Source organism: Hylaeus volcanicus, chromosome 6 (assembly GCF_026283585.1).
Source record: "Hylaeus volcanicus isolate JK05 chromosome 6, UHH_iyHylVolc1.0_haploid, whole genome shotgun sequence".
NCBI lineage: Eukaryota > Metazoa > Arthropoda > Insecta > Hymenoptera > Colletidae > Hylaeus > Hylaeus volcanicus.
The window spans coordinates 22,259,352-22,276,347 of NC_071981.1; the positions used below are offsets into that span (position 1 = coordinate 22,259,352).

The following is a 16,996-nucleotide window of genomic DNA, read 5'->3' on the forward strand; positions in this document are numbered from 1 at the left end:
AAAATATATGTGACCGTTATATTATTTGTATAATTGAATGATCCTGTTATAATATGTAGATAAGTGAATTACGTGTTTCATAAAGCCCCCTAAAATATTAGATATTCGTATACAAGGTTCAGAGTTCGTATTCGACCGTTTTTTTTTATATGTGATTCGTACCCGCGCGTACGAAAATATAGATTACAAATGGAAATAATTACAAATTATAAAATTATATTTTTATTGCATCGGAGGATAAAAAATTTTTCTGAATAATCTTGAACTTAATTATTGAAAAATACATTTTATGGTGGTATAACAACATATCTTAGGTTACATGAATACAATTTAAACGTATAAAAATAAAATATTTAATTTATAGATTATTAATCCATTTATACTCAAAGAATACTGACTTTAGGTGTTCTGGAAATTGGGTATCTCTTGATTCGATATTCTTTAGAAATGAAAGGTGAAGATATATTTACAAGCCTTATAGGTCTATTGTGGAAGAAAATCAGAATATCTAATTATCGCTATATAAATGATCTTTGGTATTAATTATGATATGTAAATCAGCAACTTCTCAATGGAACAATCAGTCATGAATAATAATACCTTACAAGTAATACAATGTATCAGAAAGTGATGGATTAGGTTCCAATTGTAGATTTTGTCCGACAAGAGAGACGAGTTTATGTGCATACTGGCAAGGAGCTGGAACTTTTATAGTGCCAGGCCAATTATAATATAAGTGGCAAAGCTTATACGTCAATCGTTGTATATGTTCAGCCTTCATATTTTTATTATCGTAGGCAACAATGTAGTGTGTTGGCGATACTGTACCCATTCGTATATTCTGAGATACCAAGAAGAAATCGTAAAGATCCGCTGATTTCGTTATATGAGAATCCACAATTGTCCCTGGTGGCGGATTTTGTAGGTCTCTTGACTAAATGTACATAAATAAATTATATGATTAAACGGTACAAATTATCAATGCATGTTTTTTTTTCGTTTAAAAACTTACAGCTTTTGTAAATAATCGCGTGTTGATACGTTTGTGAACTATCACAACGGTTAACGTCGGCTGATAACTTGGTTCTATATTTTTAAATGTTGCCAACATTTGTTTTACTTCATACTTAGTAACAGTTTCTATTTGACCATCGCCAACACCATCCCGGTATACGATAATACGATCCGGGTACAGTTTATTATGCTGTAATAGAAAGTGTAATAATACTTTAAACTATACATACCTAATTCGATATCGATTCCGAAATTCTAATGCATGTATACAATAATAATTAGTTACCTTGTAGTAAGCTTTTATTGCTGAAATTAAGCAAATCTGTAGCATATCAACTAGTTCTTGGTGTCGACCTTGTAGACAAATTTTACTGTGCCAAGTTGTTAGTGCTTTGTCGAGACTCGCTACAAATCCTGCAACGCTCCCTTTTGTTGATTGACCAATACCTGCATGATACACGTCTATTCCACATATCATGCAATTGTCCTAATACAGTAAAATTTAATAATCAAATCTATTTTTTTTAAACAAAATTAAAGTTAAAAATATCTATTTCGTACCATTGGCACAGCTAATGCCCAAAGTGCACCACCTAATTTACAGTTAATTTGTAAGGCAATTTTTTCTGTTATACTCTTTAACTTATCCCCGCGAGAAATAGTTCTGGACATAATTACTTGAGAAGGTATAGGCATTTCAACGCAGCACACTCTACAGAATAAGTAGCATAATTACACTAGGAAGTAATCATTTTTAGATGAACAAAGCGACAGTGTACCTCTTCACTGCAGAATATCTATCGGTTCGATTTGTAGGAAATATAATGATCGCTAAATTTACTGTTTGTTGAATGTTTCTGCGTAATTCTTGTACGTATGTTTCAATTCTATCATCTCTTAAACAAACCATGTGTGGGTCCCTAACAGATATACCCATAACTTTTGCTACATTTTTGAACATGCTCACAAATTCCTGTGCACACCTCGTATCCTTTTGACAGTGCAAAACGCACCATTGATTTAAATTAGTCTAAAAATATAATTATAAAGTTTAAAACAACGTGATATCAAATTTTATACATATATGGAAAATACTTACAGTTCGATATACAACATTTCTACAAGCAGCAGAACTCCATTCTGCAGGTCTATTAGGTGGAGCTGTAAACTTTCTATTATTACCAAAACATATCTCTTCAGGCTCCAGAGCTCTTCCACAAAAATCTACTATATCTGATTCTAACTCTAAACCCCAATTAGCTAATATTTGTCGCGGTACTTCGTTATCTTTTATTTGCTGTACAAATTGTCTTAACTCAGCACGACGAGCACTAGGTGACATTTTAGTTATTGCATCCAGATCTTTCATTACTCTAAAGTCTGAACGAATACTTTCAGTTAGAGTTGCTATATAACATAACTCAGGAACTAACAGTATCAGTCTTTCTTGTGTCTATATTTGAAATAACAGAAACAATCAATATTTGAATTTTATATTCGTATAGCAATAACAAAGAAAGTACTTACACCACCAGCTGGTAACTTAGTTTTAGAACAATGAACCAACAATGGTTGGCCTAAATCTTTTATTTGTAGGTTCCAGTGCTGCTTATAATAATCCACTAAAGATATTTTATCATTTTCTCTCTCAAATGTATATGTTGGGTCTTTTTCCCACGCAATATCATCAACACGGTAAGTTTTATTATTATACCTTGTAAAAACGGATAATCCAATTAATTCTCTCATTATCTTTTGCTGAAAGTTCGGATCCTTTCCAAAATTAACCCTGTATGTTGATTTGAAATAATGTTAGATTAAGTTTATATTGTTTGATACTTCACAAAATTGTTGGTGTATCTTACATTATATCACGCACTGTTTCCGTACGCATGACACGATGTTTTACATCTATGCATAACTTTAAACCTCCATCGTATTCATTAATAGCTGTGACATAGCCTGGCCACACTTCTAATTTGTGTTGTGGTACTGAATGTACACCTTTTGGATTTAAATTATGTCGTCCCATGCGAATTAAACTGAGGGATCGCATAACACGACCAAGTAAGACATTGAAGAATGGGATGTTCTCTGACATACTTTGCTCTTTTTTGTATGTTAGGGTTAATGTTACCGTAGACCCATCCATAGGATGCGTAGATTGAAGAACAGTTCTCTAAAATTTGTATGTCATACATATTTGTAAACACTTTCTCTTACTATTATTATTACTTACATCTGTTTGTAATTTTTTAGGCAAATAGAGCATAACACCATCGAATACTCTTGTCTCTCCTAACACTTCTTTCTGTTGATAAAGAAGTTTTGACCGAAGTGGTCGTGAATCTATGTCAGGATTAAATTTAATCTCGTAATTGAACAAGCATCTCTTAGCTATTAGCTTGAGATTTATGTAGTTTGCACTTAGTTGTATCCTAAAAGTTTATTGCTATCTTGTAATCTATTCTATCAATTGTTTAGACGTATTTATTAAATATTATCCATATATATGAACACATACGGTTTTCCACTTGTGCCTTGTCGAGAAATTGGTTTATCTTTTGGATACGATGATGTCGTAGTTTGAGTTGTATCTTGTACTGTAAGGTCTGATAATTTACCCAGCATTCCTGAATCATCTGCAGATGATTCTGGAACATTTTGTCGTGCTATAGGCTGTTCAATGTGTTGTCCAACTGAACTGTAAGAGTGTACATAATAAATATATATAATGAATATATATAAGAATATCTCCGAATGGTATTTATTACATGCAATTAATTAAGGTGCAACTTTAGATAGAATTAAATTATTAGCCCTGTAATACATTTTAAACTAAAGGAAAAAGAAGGTTTTTATTTGACTCTAAATAACATACCTAGTAGCCTTAATTCTGTTAAGTATAGATGCTCTACCTTGACCAGTAGTTGGTGTCTGTAGTAATGAAGGGTTTACTGTATCAGATTTTCTTTGCACAACCATTTCCAATAGCTTAGCTCTTCCTATTCCTACACAAGGATTAGGCAAAATGTCAGCAGTACTGCTGGTCATCGATAAAGATTGAGCTGCAGCTGCAGCTTTAGCTTCAGCTTCTGCTTTTTCCTTCTCCATTATCATTCTTAGGAGAATTCCTCCCCTTCCTTTGCTCATCTGCTTTCCTCTATCGTTATCCATTGCAAATACTTTTTATCTAATTTTTAGAAATAAGTCTAAAAAAATAACAATAAAAGAAGAAACTATGATAATAGAAATATAAATGCAAATATGAATCGTTTTAGTCGGATTATAAGTTAAAGTTTCATTAAGTAAAAATTCTATAAAGGGCAAATAAAAAAAAAAATCCAGAGGTCTGTGAAAGTATGTATAACGTAAATATCATACGTACGAGCATGTTTTTTTATAACTATATTATAAAAATAATTTAATTAAATTGTGTAGATTTGAAAAAAAATAAAAAAGCATGAGACGTGTATTTACATGCGTAATTTACATAAGTATAAATTCAAAATGAAATTTCTGAAAAGTCCGAGAATGAAAGTAAATAAATGTTCGATATCGAGATTATAAATAGGATTCATCTACATTATTTCATTTACAAATAATTAAATAAAAATTAAGGAATTAAAGATACAGATACTACGTTTGTTTTCTTACAACAATTTTATCACATTTATATTTTTAAAATACATTTCTTTATTTTTAACACGATACTGAAATATATATTACGAAAAAGTAAGAGATCTAGAAAATTAATATCAGATTAGTTTTTGCTTACTTTGTTAAATAATGTGCAAGGATAGGGAATCCTACAGAACACGATAAACGGAACTCACGTGCACAGGCACTGCACAGAACTGTGAGACTCAGGCTTATGGCGGTATGGCCCATAAGTTATAGGTAAGAACGTATACATATATATGGCCCTACACTCCTACACATTCGAAAGCGAAGGTAACAACACAACACGAATGGATGATAGCATAACCTAAAGTTAAGGAGAATTTACATTTGTTTCACTAGAGTTATGGAATACTTTCATTAGAGTGCTTTATGAATTTTCTAGGGACATTTCGTAGAGTCCTCCATGTTACATCAAATATGGCGGCAGGCGAAATTTTAAAACCGAGCAAGTAAAATTACACATCCGCGTAGTAGTAGTGTTCAAAAGTGTTTTATAGCTTTTATATCAAATTTGTTTTGCGAAATGAAGGAAGAGCAGACATTCACCATGAATATAGATGGTAAGTAACATTTTCTGTAAACTTAATCGATACCTGAATAGAATATATTCTAAAACAAATCTACTCGTTCGGTAGCTTTGCCGTCGACATTTTATTAGTGATATCGGTAAATATTTAGTCGATCATATTTATCTGTATGTTCGTTTCAATAGTAATATTACAAGGGTAATCATGAAATAATAAATTCCAAACATCTGTATTTGCATATATATTAACACGAAACAATTTTAATTCTAATTAGTTAGCATTAATAAAACTTTATTTAATATCGATATACATTGGACTGTATCTAATATTTATTTATAATCAATTATTTACAAGGGTCACTTTTTCGCGTAATTAATTAAAATAGGATTATTACAATAAACTATAAAGTGATTCAAACAACAATGAACCGGACGCGAAGAATCTGACGTAGTTCGTTTTCGCGAAATTGTGTGCATACTTTGCGAGTGTGATGGCAAGAAGTCTCTTCCGGTTGAGCTAACTACATTTCGTGCATGATCCGCGTGGAGGCGTTGCTCGCACAATACGATATATATCCGAAATCTGATTCCGACTTTACCTCTGTTAGGTATGGCACTTGACGCATTCGCGCGCGCGTCTTGAGATGATGCGTTCAATTCTAATTCCATTTAGAGAAAGAATTTCTCAAAATTCGAAGTGTGTCGACTCGACAGGCTGTACAGGCCGCCGTCGTGAAAATTCCTGTTTCCTTCTAGATAGCGAGCGATAGAAAAGCATTCTATTTGTTGCTTTCGAATGGATCTCTACGCGATGCAACAGAAGTCGCAGGACCTCGACAACGCGATCTTTCGACGGTCTAATTCTTTATCACAAGCCCGTTTGTTCATCCTCAGCGTTACTTTTAGGCTATTATATCTACACATCACATGGTATTAGCTTGCAGAATAAATGCAGGTGATGGACAGTCACGTGTTCCAGTGATCGTTTGATTATCTCGAGTTCCTCCGAATATGAATCGAATTTCTTTAACTTTCTTTGAAAAGTAACGATTTTGTTAGGCAGAAAGTCGTTGTTAGAAGTCATTGTCCCATCCGGATACGTCGTCTGGTGGCGGTGGATCGGAGTCTGCTGGATATTCGTCAAAGTTTGTGGTATCTATGGCACTTTGAACGCGTGGCATGATCGGAGGTTCGAGGGTTCTCGCTCTTAGGCCTTCCCAGTTAAATCCGTCGAACCACCTGCGTAGGTAAAATAATTGTTAAGAAACTACCCTTTCTTAGTTTCGGTTAAGGGTGTGCAGGAGCCAGAGCCAAACTCCGGGACAAGGACAGAGAGGGCGATACAAAAATTGCAGGAGAGACGAGGACTCGAATATATTAAAACCAGAATGATTAGAAAATATTGCTTCTTTGCTTCAATATCCTGGAAAAAAATCATGCTAGCCTAATCGCCCTGTCCTCGTCTCTCCTGCAATTTTTGTATCGCCCTGTCCTCGTCTCTCCTGCAATTTTTGTATCGCCCTCTCTGAGTTTGGCTCTGGGTCCTGCGCACCCTAAATTAATACTTGGTATACGTACTTGTGTTTTTGTATTTCGCTAATGCCACCTTTCTGGTAACCGAGACGCTCTGCCGCATTGTCCCTTTAAAGAAATACATCAAGATATAGATAAATACTTTGATAGCAACGTCGTTTCATACTTTAAACTAGCTCGAAGTCGTTCAACTGTCACGTAGCAGATATCAGCCCTTACCTGCAAAGTTTTTTAATCAAAGCAGTCGCATTTCGCGTGATAGACCTTGGGAACTCTATAGCATCGATTCCTTTCAGGATAATATTATAAGTTTTCATTGGATCGCCTCCAGCGAATGGCGGTGTGCCCGTAAGAAGTTCAAACATAAGAACACCGAGAGACCAATAATCAGCGCTGATGTCGTGTCCTTTATTCAAAATAACTTCTGGCGCAACATATTCAGGAGTTCCACAGAAGGTCCACGTTTTTCTTCCGTGGTCCAAACGCTTGGCGAAGCCAAAGTCTACGAGTTTCACGTATCTGAAATGAAATAAGAGTTATCGTATAGCATGCTATTCAGCGTGTCGAACTGCAACTGTAAGATAAGCCTGCTTTTTACCAGAGACTTACCCTTGGCTGTCCAAAAGAAGATTCTCTGGTTTTAGATCTCTATAGATGATGTTTCTAGAGTGCAGATAATCGAACGCTTCGACAACGCAGGCGGTGTAAAATCGCGTAGTACTGTCGTCGAAATGCCCTTTATCTCTGAGCACGGTCCACAATTCGCCACCTAAACAGGCTTCCATCAGCATGTAAAGGTACTTCCTGTCCTTGAAGGTCTTGAACAGTTTCACGATGAAGTCGCAATCGGCTTCGCCCATAATTCTCTTCTCGGACATTATATGCTGTTGCTGTCGGGTCTCGACGATCTGGGCTTTCTTCATTTGCTTCAGAGCGAAGGATCTCGTGCTGTCGCCGGCTATTTGAACTAATTCGACTCTTCCGAAACCGCCCACGCCCAGGGTGGTCAGCGGTCGTAGATCTTGAAGCTTTAGGTCTCTGAATTCCTCGTTCAATCTGCGTTCAAATATTATTACGATCGTCAGTTTGTTGGCTTCGCGTCTATCTCGTTTATAAGAATAACGTAAAAATACAAATTTGGTATTTTTCTCTGAGCCACGGCAACTTAAAATTTAACTAGAATAATCGTAGGTCTAAAGAATGATCCTAAGCGTTACAATAAATAAAGCTAACGTCGAGACTGACGAACGGACGATATTGTTTTTATACTCGTAACGCTTCCTCATTGAAATTTAATGATCCTCGAAGGAGTCTCCTTCTTCCCTTTCGTCCCGTGCGCGTGCAACGTTGCGGCTCGTTCGCAGAAGACGAGTTTAACGCAAACGGCAACGCACGTTTCATAAAAAGCGAAACGTTAACTTAATTGCCGGTACCATTATCGTGGCTGTACCGTAACACGTAACTTACTCAGAGATCGTGCGTTCTATTCTTCCATCCTAGTGGTAAGCGTGAAACACAACACACACGGGGGATTTAACAAACCATTCATGGCGCTCGGTTATAATTAGCGTTAATGAGAGTCAACGTGGTTAGTGGATGTTGTTGCCAGACGTGTTCTGGAATTATGATTCGTAGATTAAGGAGACGGCGCTCTCACCTTCTGCCCTCGGCTTGTTCGTCCTTGTACCGTGTGCGAATTTCGTCCAAGGACGAGATAAGCTGATTGAACGTTTCACGGTCAATTACCAGGCAGCTCACACCTTCCAGGTCGTCGGCGATTATGTTCGCCGTCCTGAGATCGTCTCTGCGAACAAAAAGTTCATTTTACTAGAAATTGTACATCGTACGATACGGTTTCTTGTATCGGTGGCCTCTGTTACACGAATAGAGTATTTCCTAGCAACGGGTGTCTTTCGACATTGCGAATACAGCACTCATTCGTCAAGATCTCGCTAAAGGACACCACCAAGGAGTTACAAAGCTTCTTAATTGTAGGTGTAGTAGTAAATTTACCCTTGAAGAGCCTTTTCGCCGAAGAAATCACCCTTGCCTAACGTCCTGATGTACTTGTCTTCCGGTGAGTCGGGTTGCTTTATCGTCACGCGCACTTGTCCTCTGCTTATTATGAAAAATGTGTCGCCCCTTGCTCCTTGTCTGATTATATAATCCCCGTTGTTGTAGAACGTCTAAAAACAATACATGCGAACGCTGATACACTTGTAAATTATTGGCAACTCGAGACAATAATCGAATAATACTATTCCAACGATTTTTACCTCTTCCAGGACGTCCGAAATTTTGATTAACGTCTCCTCGGGCAAATTTTTGAAGATAGGAACGCTGAAACGAAAGACAAATTGAAATTGTAGCGATAATTAACGTAAACTCGATTATCAACGTAACCAGAGTGGAACCGCGAGAATCCAGAATGCATTCTAAAATGTCGTGTCTGTTTGATTATAGTGGTCGGATGTCTCGCCGGGTGACAACCGATGTCGAAGTTCTGTGTTTCGCAACAAGTTACTTCAGCATTAATTAAAGTGCGATTACGTACAATTTATCGAGATGAAATATTCCGCTCACTTTTTAAAAGGTCAAATTAACTTCAACCTATCAATTATGAGAGTACAGCAGCCCACTGGACGAGGTCTAATTTACCGAATTGCTCTTCTCGCCATTTTATTTTCTACGGATCGTTTAAGCGCCGAAGCTACGTAATTTAAAAATCCAGCGTAAAACGTTGCTTGATTAGACATTTACAAACGAGATTAAATCAAACATTTTAATTCGGTGTTCGATGGTAACTATCGACTCAGGATATATATGCGCTCTCGATTTTAGCTTTCTAGATTGAGAGAGATTCCCTCTCGACGAGGGAACATTTTAATCGTGCTTCTACGCTGATTATTTTTGGTTAATTTAGAATTATCGAATGCAGATCGCTTTACCTCTTTAAGAAGTCGGTGTACTCGGCCTGCCTCGAGAGGCCAGTCCTCATCATAATGGTTTGGAAGCATTGTCGGTCGATGGCCCATAATTGGCAATCGGTAGCCGCTGTTATCGTCGCTGTTCTCTTGCAGTTGTAAAGAATTGCCAACTCGCCAAGTACCTTTCCAGGCGCCAGAGTACTCATATACTTTCCATCCCGCGACACCTCCACTTTCCCCTCTGCGAATACCAATTACCAATTAATGTTTACATCGCGAATACAAAAGAAAAATTTGAGGTTGGCTTAACGTCGATCTTTCGCATCCAATTGATCCTTTCACGAAGACAAATTCTACCTTTACAAAATATCGGAACGAAGTAATGTCTCGGCTCAGTTTTTTTTTTATATTTCTGGATTTACACCCCTAGGATCGTAAAACGTGCCATTTACTCGTCATTCGGGCATTTATTATAAGTTAGCGATATCAGCTGGGCCGTTACGCGCCAAGGAACTTGCAGATTACGTTTAGACGTTCATGCGTCTTTTTTGATTTGTTCAATCTGGTTACAGGTCCAACGACTCGCGAAGTCGAAGGACCACTGACATTTCTATGATAACGAATTAGGTCAACGCGGTTGTCTGTACGTAAGATTGTGGATACTGCAACGTGATATTTATCTAGAAAACCTACTCGAGTCACAGAATTTTTGTTCGATGCTAATGAAGTCATACATAGTATCTTGTACAGTTTTATAATATTTCCGATGCTCATGAAATTTCTTGTAGAATTTTTTACGAACCTGTACAATTGCACAAAATTCTTTACATAAATTCTCGTAAAATCGTACAAAATCTACAGTCTCATAGGCTGCTCCAAACCTAAAGTTTCTAATCTAGAATTTCCCAACCAATTTCTTTAAACATTTTCTATAAAATTTCGTACAAAATTGCTGGTACAATCCCGTAAAATATCTTGCGAAATTTCTTCGTCATTTATAAAGGAATGGGTTTCCGGATGGGTCAACGCTACGCAACAGGGAGCTAACCACTGGTGCTTTTACTATAATTTCGTAGCTGTCAGGTTCGAGGAACTTGCGTCACACATCGTCGTGCAAGAATTACCGTCTCGCAATAATCAACATTTCTTTTTTTTTTTTTTTTTCAGGTAACTAAAGTGTATGTGGACCGGATGGAACGTACGCGGTTATCTCAGACCCAATCCCTTCTGCACAATGGGCCTATTCATGAAACGCATCCGGTACCTGTGCAGTTTTCTGCCCGCTTACGGTTAACGTACGTGCATTGTATTAGGTTTCGCCCACGTTTTTATTCCTTTGATTAAGCTATTTATATCGCGGTTAATTACGGTAAACAAGTCGAAAGTTTGTGCCGCGTAATACCATTTCTGTTTAGGTGCGTTTAGGGAACGCGAAGTTGTTATTTAATCCACTATCAGACCAGTTGTTATGCGTCTTCCAGTGAATGTATGGCGTAAGAGCCGCGTGGTGCGCGCGAGACTTTTCCCGTTTTCTTCAGATTCAAATACTTGCGTTAAAAAAATTCCTATGACTCGCGAGCCAAAATCGCCCCTGAAATTACATTCGTACCTTTTTGTTCGCGATGAACTCAACGAAATGGAAATTTCTGAGCAACGCGAACGTACTAACGAGCCGTTGATTGCGCAAGTCCGAGTTAGGCTCGCGAGGGATTCGTAGCATAGAAAAGTAATTTTCACCCGAGCTTTCTATGTCACGAGAATCCATACACAAAGTAGAAAGTGCATCGCGAGCGTGCATCGAGAAAATCTAAGAATCGATTAACGGATGGGCATGACCGTGTTGTCGTGCAGGACTTCTGAGAAACGATATTCGCTCGCGGCGATGCTCGCGCTGGCAAATGAATCGACATCATTCTCGTTCGTTAGATCCACGGTACGTTTCCTGGAAATAACGCGAGACGAGCGCATAAATAGCTTTGGACAGGGACGATGATAATTCTTAATGAAAACGATCGAAGCTTGCCACGAGAGCTATAAATAATTAAATGAAGCTTTATTGGACCCGGAGCGATGCAGAGGCGACACGTTTCATCTCTTTGAAAATAAATAAATAAATCGGCATCACGTTATAATAATTTCATAGACACGATTCATTGATCTAATGGCATTCGATTTATATACATATTTGTATAACAGGTTTACACATATTTACTATTGCTATTAATAGAATTAACCGCACGTAATTTCGAGACTTTTAGAGGACAAAAAAGCTTCGATTCTGCAAGGTTCGACAAGCTCTCGTAAGTTAATTCCGTTTTTGCATCGAGCGCGTCGTATCGTAATATCAGTCGCGGAGGCGTGCTCCTCTCGATTAAACGAGGCCAAACAAGCCGCCTCCTCTGAGCACAGGATCTCCTCGTTCTCTTGTCTTCCTTGAAATATGTTCTTGATTTACAGCTGGTTCGGTGTAATTTAGATCGTCAAAGACAATTCACTTCGCCGGGCGATGACGTGATACCGAGCGGAAGGGAAGAGGAAATGAAATGAAATTAAATGAACGCGCAGCGGAGGAAATAACTCAAAGATTTAGCTAATTCAAACGCCATCGAGTCAATCCTTTTAGTCGGTTTAGTTAATAATAGTCCAGTTTGGTATGCTTTAATTTTAAAGCCATGTTAAAACCTACGCAATGAATTAAACGTGATCGTTGAAAGTTGTCAAGCGATAAAAATACAAAATTCCTCCGATTTTTCTATTCGATCCCTCAGGTCTCCGCAAAGAAATCAGGATCCTGTAACAGCGCCAGACACTTTCCCTGCAGGCGACAACTCGAGGGATCATCCCTGTACTCGCAGCCCAGTTCGATTGCAAGGCCAGTCTGCGCCTCGATGCTCTTCATCGCGGTAAGTAACGTTACGATAAATCCCCGCCGGATAGGCTAATGATAGCGCGGCTGATGGCGGTTTCGCGAGTCTAATTATTCATCTAACGCGAAAGAACGTCCATGAAACGGTCGAAGATCGTAACGAAACACCGCGGGGTCTCGTTACGCAAGACCGCCGCGGTTGATCTTTTTCGCCACCACGGACGTCGATGATTCGTCAGTATGCAGATATTTTAGTCGCGGGGAACCGAGAGAAGGGGACAGTCCACGGTCGTATTGTCCCGTGAACGGTGCTTTCACTTCCTCGCGTATATAGGTACGTGTATCCTGTCAAGAACGAGTCATACAAAGCGACTACGAACCGGTTTCGAATCAATGCGATCACTGGTACCCTTCAAATTCGCTCAAACTTAAGGAGGGATCACTGTAACATTTCTTTGCCAATCAATTTCTTTCCGTCTCTGCCGAGTTTGAAATTAAATTCTACGGTGTTCTCCGTTCTAAGGAAACGATTTCTGGCACGGAGCTTCTTTATTTTCACGCTTTGGTCGAACTTGCCGGCCTTCGGAATCTTTCGAATCCTGAAGTCAGGGTCGTTCAGGAACGGGACCGACATTCGTTTAGTTTCACGACTGTGACGTGCGATGTTAATAACATCGAGCTAAGTTGAAAGAACATAGATACAGGTGCTCGCTAAAGAGAGATTCTTTTAAATTTCTTCTTCGAATTTACATTATATAGAATTTCTTTTAAGTGTATGTAATGTAGTATCGCATTCGAATCTACACGATATAGGATTTATTTCGAATTCCATGAGTTGCATGGTCAGGTGAAATGCAGCTTGCACGGTATTTGTTTGTTTAGAAGCGACGATCGCTACGAGTGGTTTAATAAAATGTATTTGGAGGCGCATAATTAGAAAGCGGCTTATAGCCACTTTGTGTTGTTCGCCAGGGGAACGGAAACCTTGTCCTTCGAGACGCTCCTCGCCATCGTTATTTATAGCTTACGAGGAAATAACTTTCTCGAGCATCCGTCACGCGAGGAATTTTTATCGAAACGCGTGCTTTCATCGTGGATGAACGTTTAACCTTCAGGTGCAACGAAGTCTCGTTTTCTCCATTCCGTGCTTCGCTGTGGGAACAAAGACCGAGCGGAAATAGAAAGTGTTTTGGAGTGATTTATTTCGGGTAGCTGTAATACATCAATGTCACTTCTAGAAAATAGATGTTCTGTTATTATCGGTCAAAGGCGATCCGAAAGAATCTCTAAGAAGGATCGAAATAGATATCAGTAGGAATTACAAGCAAGGATCAAGCGTCTGGTTTAATAACGATTCAACGAACTTGGCGCTTATTTTTTATTTTCATTTCAAAGGCAACCAAGTCCGGCGAACTCTTTTCGGATCGCGCGCATCGTACATCCACGTTGAATACGTAATTGGCCGAGGGAAGTTTGATTAGATCCAAAACAATTGAAATCCGAGGATTAAGATCCTCTCTCGTTCTCATTAGCATACTTTCAAAGTAAAATCTCGAGGGTTTCGTAAAAAGGATGGAGATTGAAAATCTATGAAGGTGTTGCGCGCGTAACGCGATACTGTAACGCGGAATACTAATGCCCGAACGATAATTTATTCATTTGAATAAGTTACCCCACGGTTCCCTTTCGTTTCTAATTCGCGAGCCATTAGCATTCTCATCTAAATATGAATCGAAGTTGCTTTCGGTGAAACGATTAACTCGCCCACGTACGAAACGCGGCTTGGGTTTTGTTTTTACAGAGACAACCTACCGGTGTACTCGTCGAACGAAGTTAGAGTTGAAACAATCGAAGAATAGATTCGTGGCGGAAAGAATCGATCGTTGTTCTCGGGTACGAAAGATTAGGCGCGAACGGATTAATTCGGTTCGGATTAAAACCAGCAATTAGGAGATCCAAGTAGGCGAAGACGGTTAACGAGTGCGACTGTCTCGAAAGGCGGACCACTCGAACAATCATCGTTTCGTACACATCCGCTATCGCGTTTCGTAACGCTCCTGACACGATTACACGCTTGCTAACGCTTCGCGGTGTACGATTCTGCCTCCGTTTAACGCGGTGACCTTCGATGCAGGAATTCTTATCCGGTTTCAACACTTTCCTCGCAATTTTAATCGATGCTTTGCAAATTCTACAAAGGCTACGGTCCTTCGGAGGCGTGACATAGTTGCGAATCTTTACGAATGAATCGCAATGAAACGTACGTTCGAAAAGATTCGCCTCGTAGATGGCAAGTATAGGTTGTTTGTAGAGCGCGAGAACAATTTTAGTTCTGTTTGGAAAGTCTACTTTCATTCGACGCGACGGAACTATATCGGAAGAGCCATAAGTGCACTTTTCCAGTTGTTCTTGTTTTTTAAGGAAAAAAAAAAATCATACCAAGTGCCAATTCGACGCTTTCTCATTTTCCCCCCGCGCGAAACACGATAAACTTTGGAAAGCGAGCACAATTACGCGACTAACGGAATAACGTTACCCGGTCACGAGTCGTGGATTACGAAAGAAAAAAGAACCATGGAATTCCGCGTGATTCTCGTACACGTACGTGACATTCGTAGTGACATTTGTAACTTGCTCGCAGAGCCTCGCATTGTACACGATCGCAAGAAGAGCGATTGATTTAGTATACCGCCGCGATCGAGCGTTGAAATCTCCGTACAGGGAGAGATCGTACGATTTTAATAGGGTAGCCTAACCGATCCTTTACATTTACATTTTATTTTTACATTCCCCCTACTTCAATTTTTATCTAAACACAAATTTTCTTCCATCTCCGAACTCAACGTTTTCGTTCTCGTTTCCGCTTCGTACTTCGATTTACGACTGTGCAGCAAGTGTGCATACGCACGCCGTAGAAAGTGGCGATTCAGCTGCTTTTTTTATACCACTCCGATTACCGATGCATTTAGCCCGCGAAACAAGAGCGTAACTTTCTATCGAAATTACGCAAGCCAGCGTGTAATCGCGAGCAGCCTCGAAGAGCGCATTTATCCGCGTGATCGGTCGTTCAGCTTGAAAGAAAATGAACGATGTACATATGTATATACCGATTGTTTTGAGTCGTGTATTCGCGATCGAGGCACGTAGCTCGCTTCTCGGCCATCGCAACATAAGAAACAAGAAAATGTTATGATATCTGACTCAACGTTTGTTTTGCAAACGATCCATTGGGCAACGAAATGCTTTCAGAACTTTAAACCGAGTTGCACGTGACTTCCTGTCGCGATTCGCCGCGCGGTGCGCGAGCTAGATGCACGGGAGACCATTCGGAGTCGTAGACGCCTGCGTTTAATTACAGAACTATTGCAACCATTTTTTTAAATAAAGAGGGGAAAAATTCAGATAACGTTTAACGGTTAAACAATCCTTTCAGCTATTGCACCGTAAATTGCGATGTAATTTATAGCTTCTGTCCTTTCCCTCGTACTCGATGTATTCAAACATCGTCTCCTGGATCTTGCTATTCTATCGTCCGACCGAATTATGCGGCACAGATGGATACTTCATCCGCGCTGCCTTGTTAACACGGTCACTCGCTCAAAGACTTCTATCTACTTGTTTCGTTTACTCCTCTCCAATTTATCTTCGCATACCGAGAATGCTGCAACCGCTTGGTTCTGTCTAAATCTGTCTGCACCCTCTCACCGCGCTATTGAATTTCAAGCCTCCTTTTCTTACGCGTCTGTCTACTATTGCAATTCTATCCTGGTCGACGCGCGTTACTCGCTATCCTACGGACCGTTGTTGTACTCTTTCCCGATAGACGCGTTTAACGATACAGATTTTCGCGGTAAAGAAATCCTTGAACATCGGGACAGGTGCTCCCTGGTGCTTTAAAGGCACGGGCCGCGAACAAAGAGGCCCACCCGCTATACCTGACCCGACGTACCCCTCAAACGAGCGAAACTAACAGCAAAAAGAGGAAGACATACTTCTTCGAGGTATGCCCAGTTTGTGTGCGTTGTGCACGATGATTTATACCGGGTGCTCGTTGATTTTTTGTGCAGGCTTTACAGGAGGCAAGACGTAAAGCGAAACTACGTAACGCAAAGCAACGTAAAGCAAAGCAACGTAAAGCAAAGCAACGTAAAGCAAAGCTACACGAAGCAGAAGTACGTAAAGCGAAGTTATGGAAAGCGAAATTACATAAAGCAAGCCAACGTAAAGTAAAGCTACACGAAGCAGGAGTACGTGAAGCGAGACCACGTAAAGCAGAAGTACGTAAAGCGAAACTACGTAAAGCAAGCCAACGTAAAGCAAAGCTACACGAAGCGAAACTTGGTAAAGCGAAACCACCTACATACGCGAAGGAATAGTCGCGTTCCGACTACTCGTCGATCATCGACAGATTCGAGCATCGATTCTACGGGATCCAAAGGGTACACC

General features: G+C 39.4%; 2 protein-coding genes across 5 annotated transcripts in view; both read right to left on the reverse strand.

The window, feature by feature from the left end:
* Positions 1–255: 255 nt before the first annotated feature.
* LOC128878707 (piwi-like protein Ago3) lies at positions 256–5,244 on the reverse strand. Of its 3 annotated transcripts, none has more exons than XM_054127146.1 (12): positions 4,793–5,244; positions 3,896–4,207; positions 3,539–3,718; positions 3,254–3,452; positions 2,880–3,193; positions 2,542–2,803; positions 2,114–2,467; positions 1,794–2,044; positions 1,576–1,726; positions 1,301–1,501; positions 1,013–1,204; positions 256–934 (listed from the first exon to the last, which is right to left on the reverse strand). In XM_054127146.1, the coding sequence occupies exons 2-12, from the start codon at positions 4,189–4,191 to the stop codon at positions 602–604; spliced, it is 2,733 nt and encodes a 910-aa protein (XP_053983121.1). In that variant the 5' UTR covers positions 4,192–4,207; positions 4,793–5,244; the 3' UTR covers positions 256–601. The 3 variants fall into 3 exon arrangements, with proteins under 3 accessions (XP_053983121.1, XP_053983120.1, XP_053983122.1); XM_054127145.1 differs by having other exon boundaries at positions 3,896–4,226; XM_054127147.1 differs by lacking the exon at positions 4,793–5,244 and having other exon boundaries at positions 3,933–4,065.
* A 237-nt stretch (positions 5,245–5,481) lies between these two features.
* Positions 5,482–16,996, reverse strand: part of LOC128878708 (cGMP-dependent protein kinase, isozyme 2 forms cD4/T1/T3A/T3B) — a 43,343-nt gene continuing 31,828 nt past the window's right edge. Inside the window, exons 2-9 of one of the 2 annotated variants that reach the window (XM_054127150.1) lie at positions 9,706–9,925; positions 9,034–9,097; positions 8,771–8,943; positions 8,415–8,561; positions 7,367–7,813; positions 6,977–7,276; positions 6,803–6,865; positions 5,482–6,463 (exon numbers count right to left, since the gene is read on the reverse strand). In XM_054127150.1, the coding sequence (XP_053983125.1) occupies positions 6,298–6,463; positions 6,803–6,865; positions 6,977–7,276; positions 7,367–7,813; positions 8,415–8,561; positions 8,771–8,943; positions 9,034–9,097; positions 9,706–9,925 (1,580 nt within the window). In that variant the 3' untranslated portion in view covers positions 5,482–6,297. The remainder of the gene's footprint in view (positions 6,464–6,802; positions 6,866–6,976; positions 7,277–7,366; positions 7,814–8,414; positions 8,562–8,770; positions 8,944–9,033; positions 9,098–9,705; positions 9,926–16,996) is intronic. The other variant, XM_054127149.1, reaches the window with a different exon arrangement.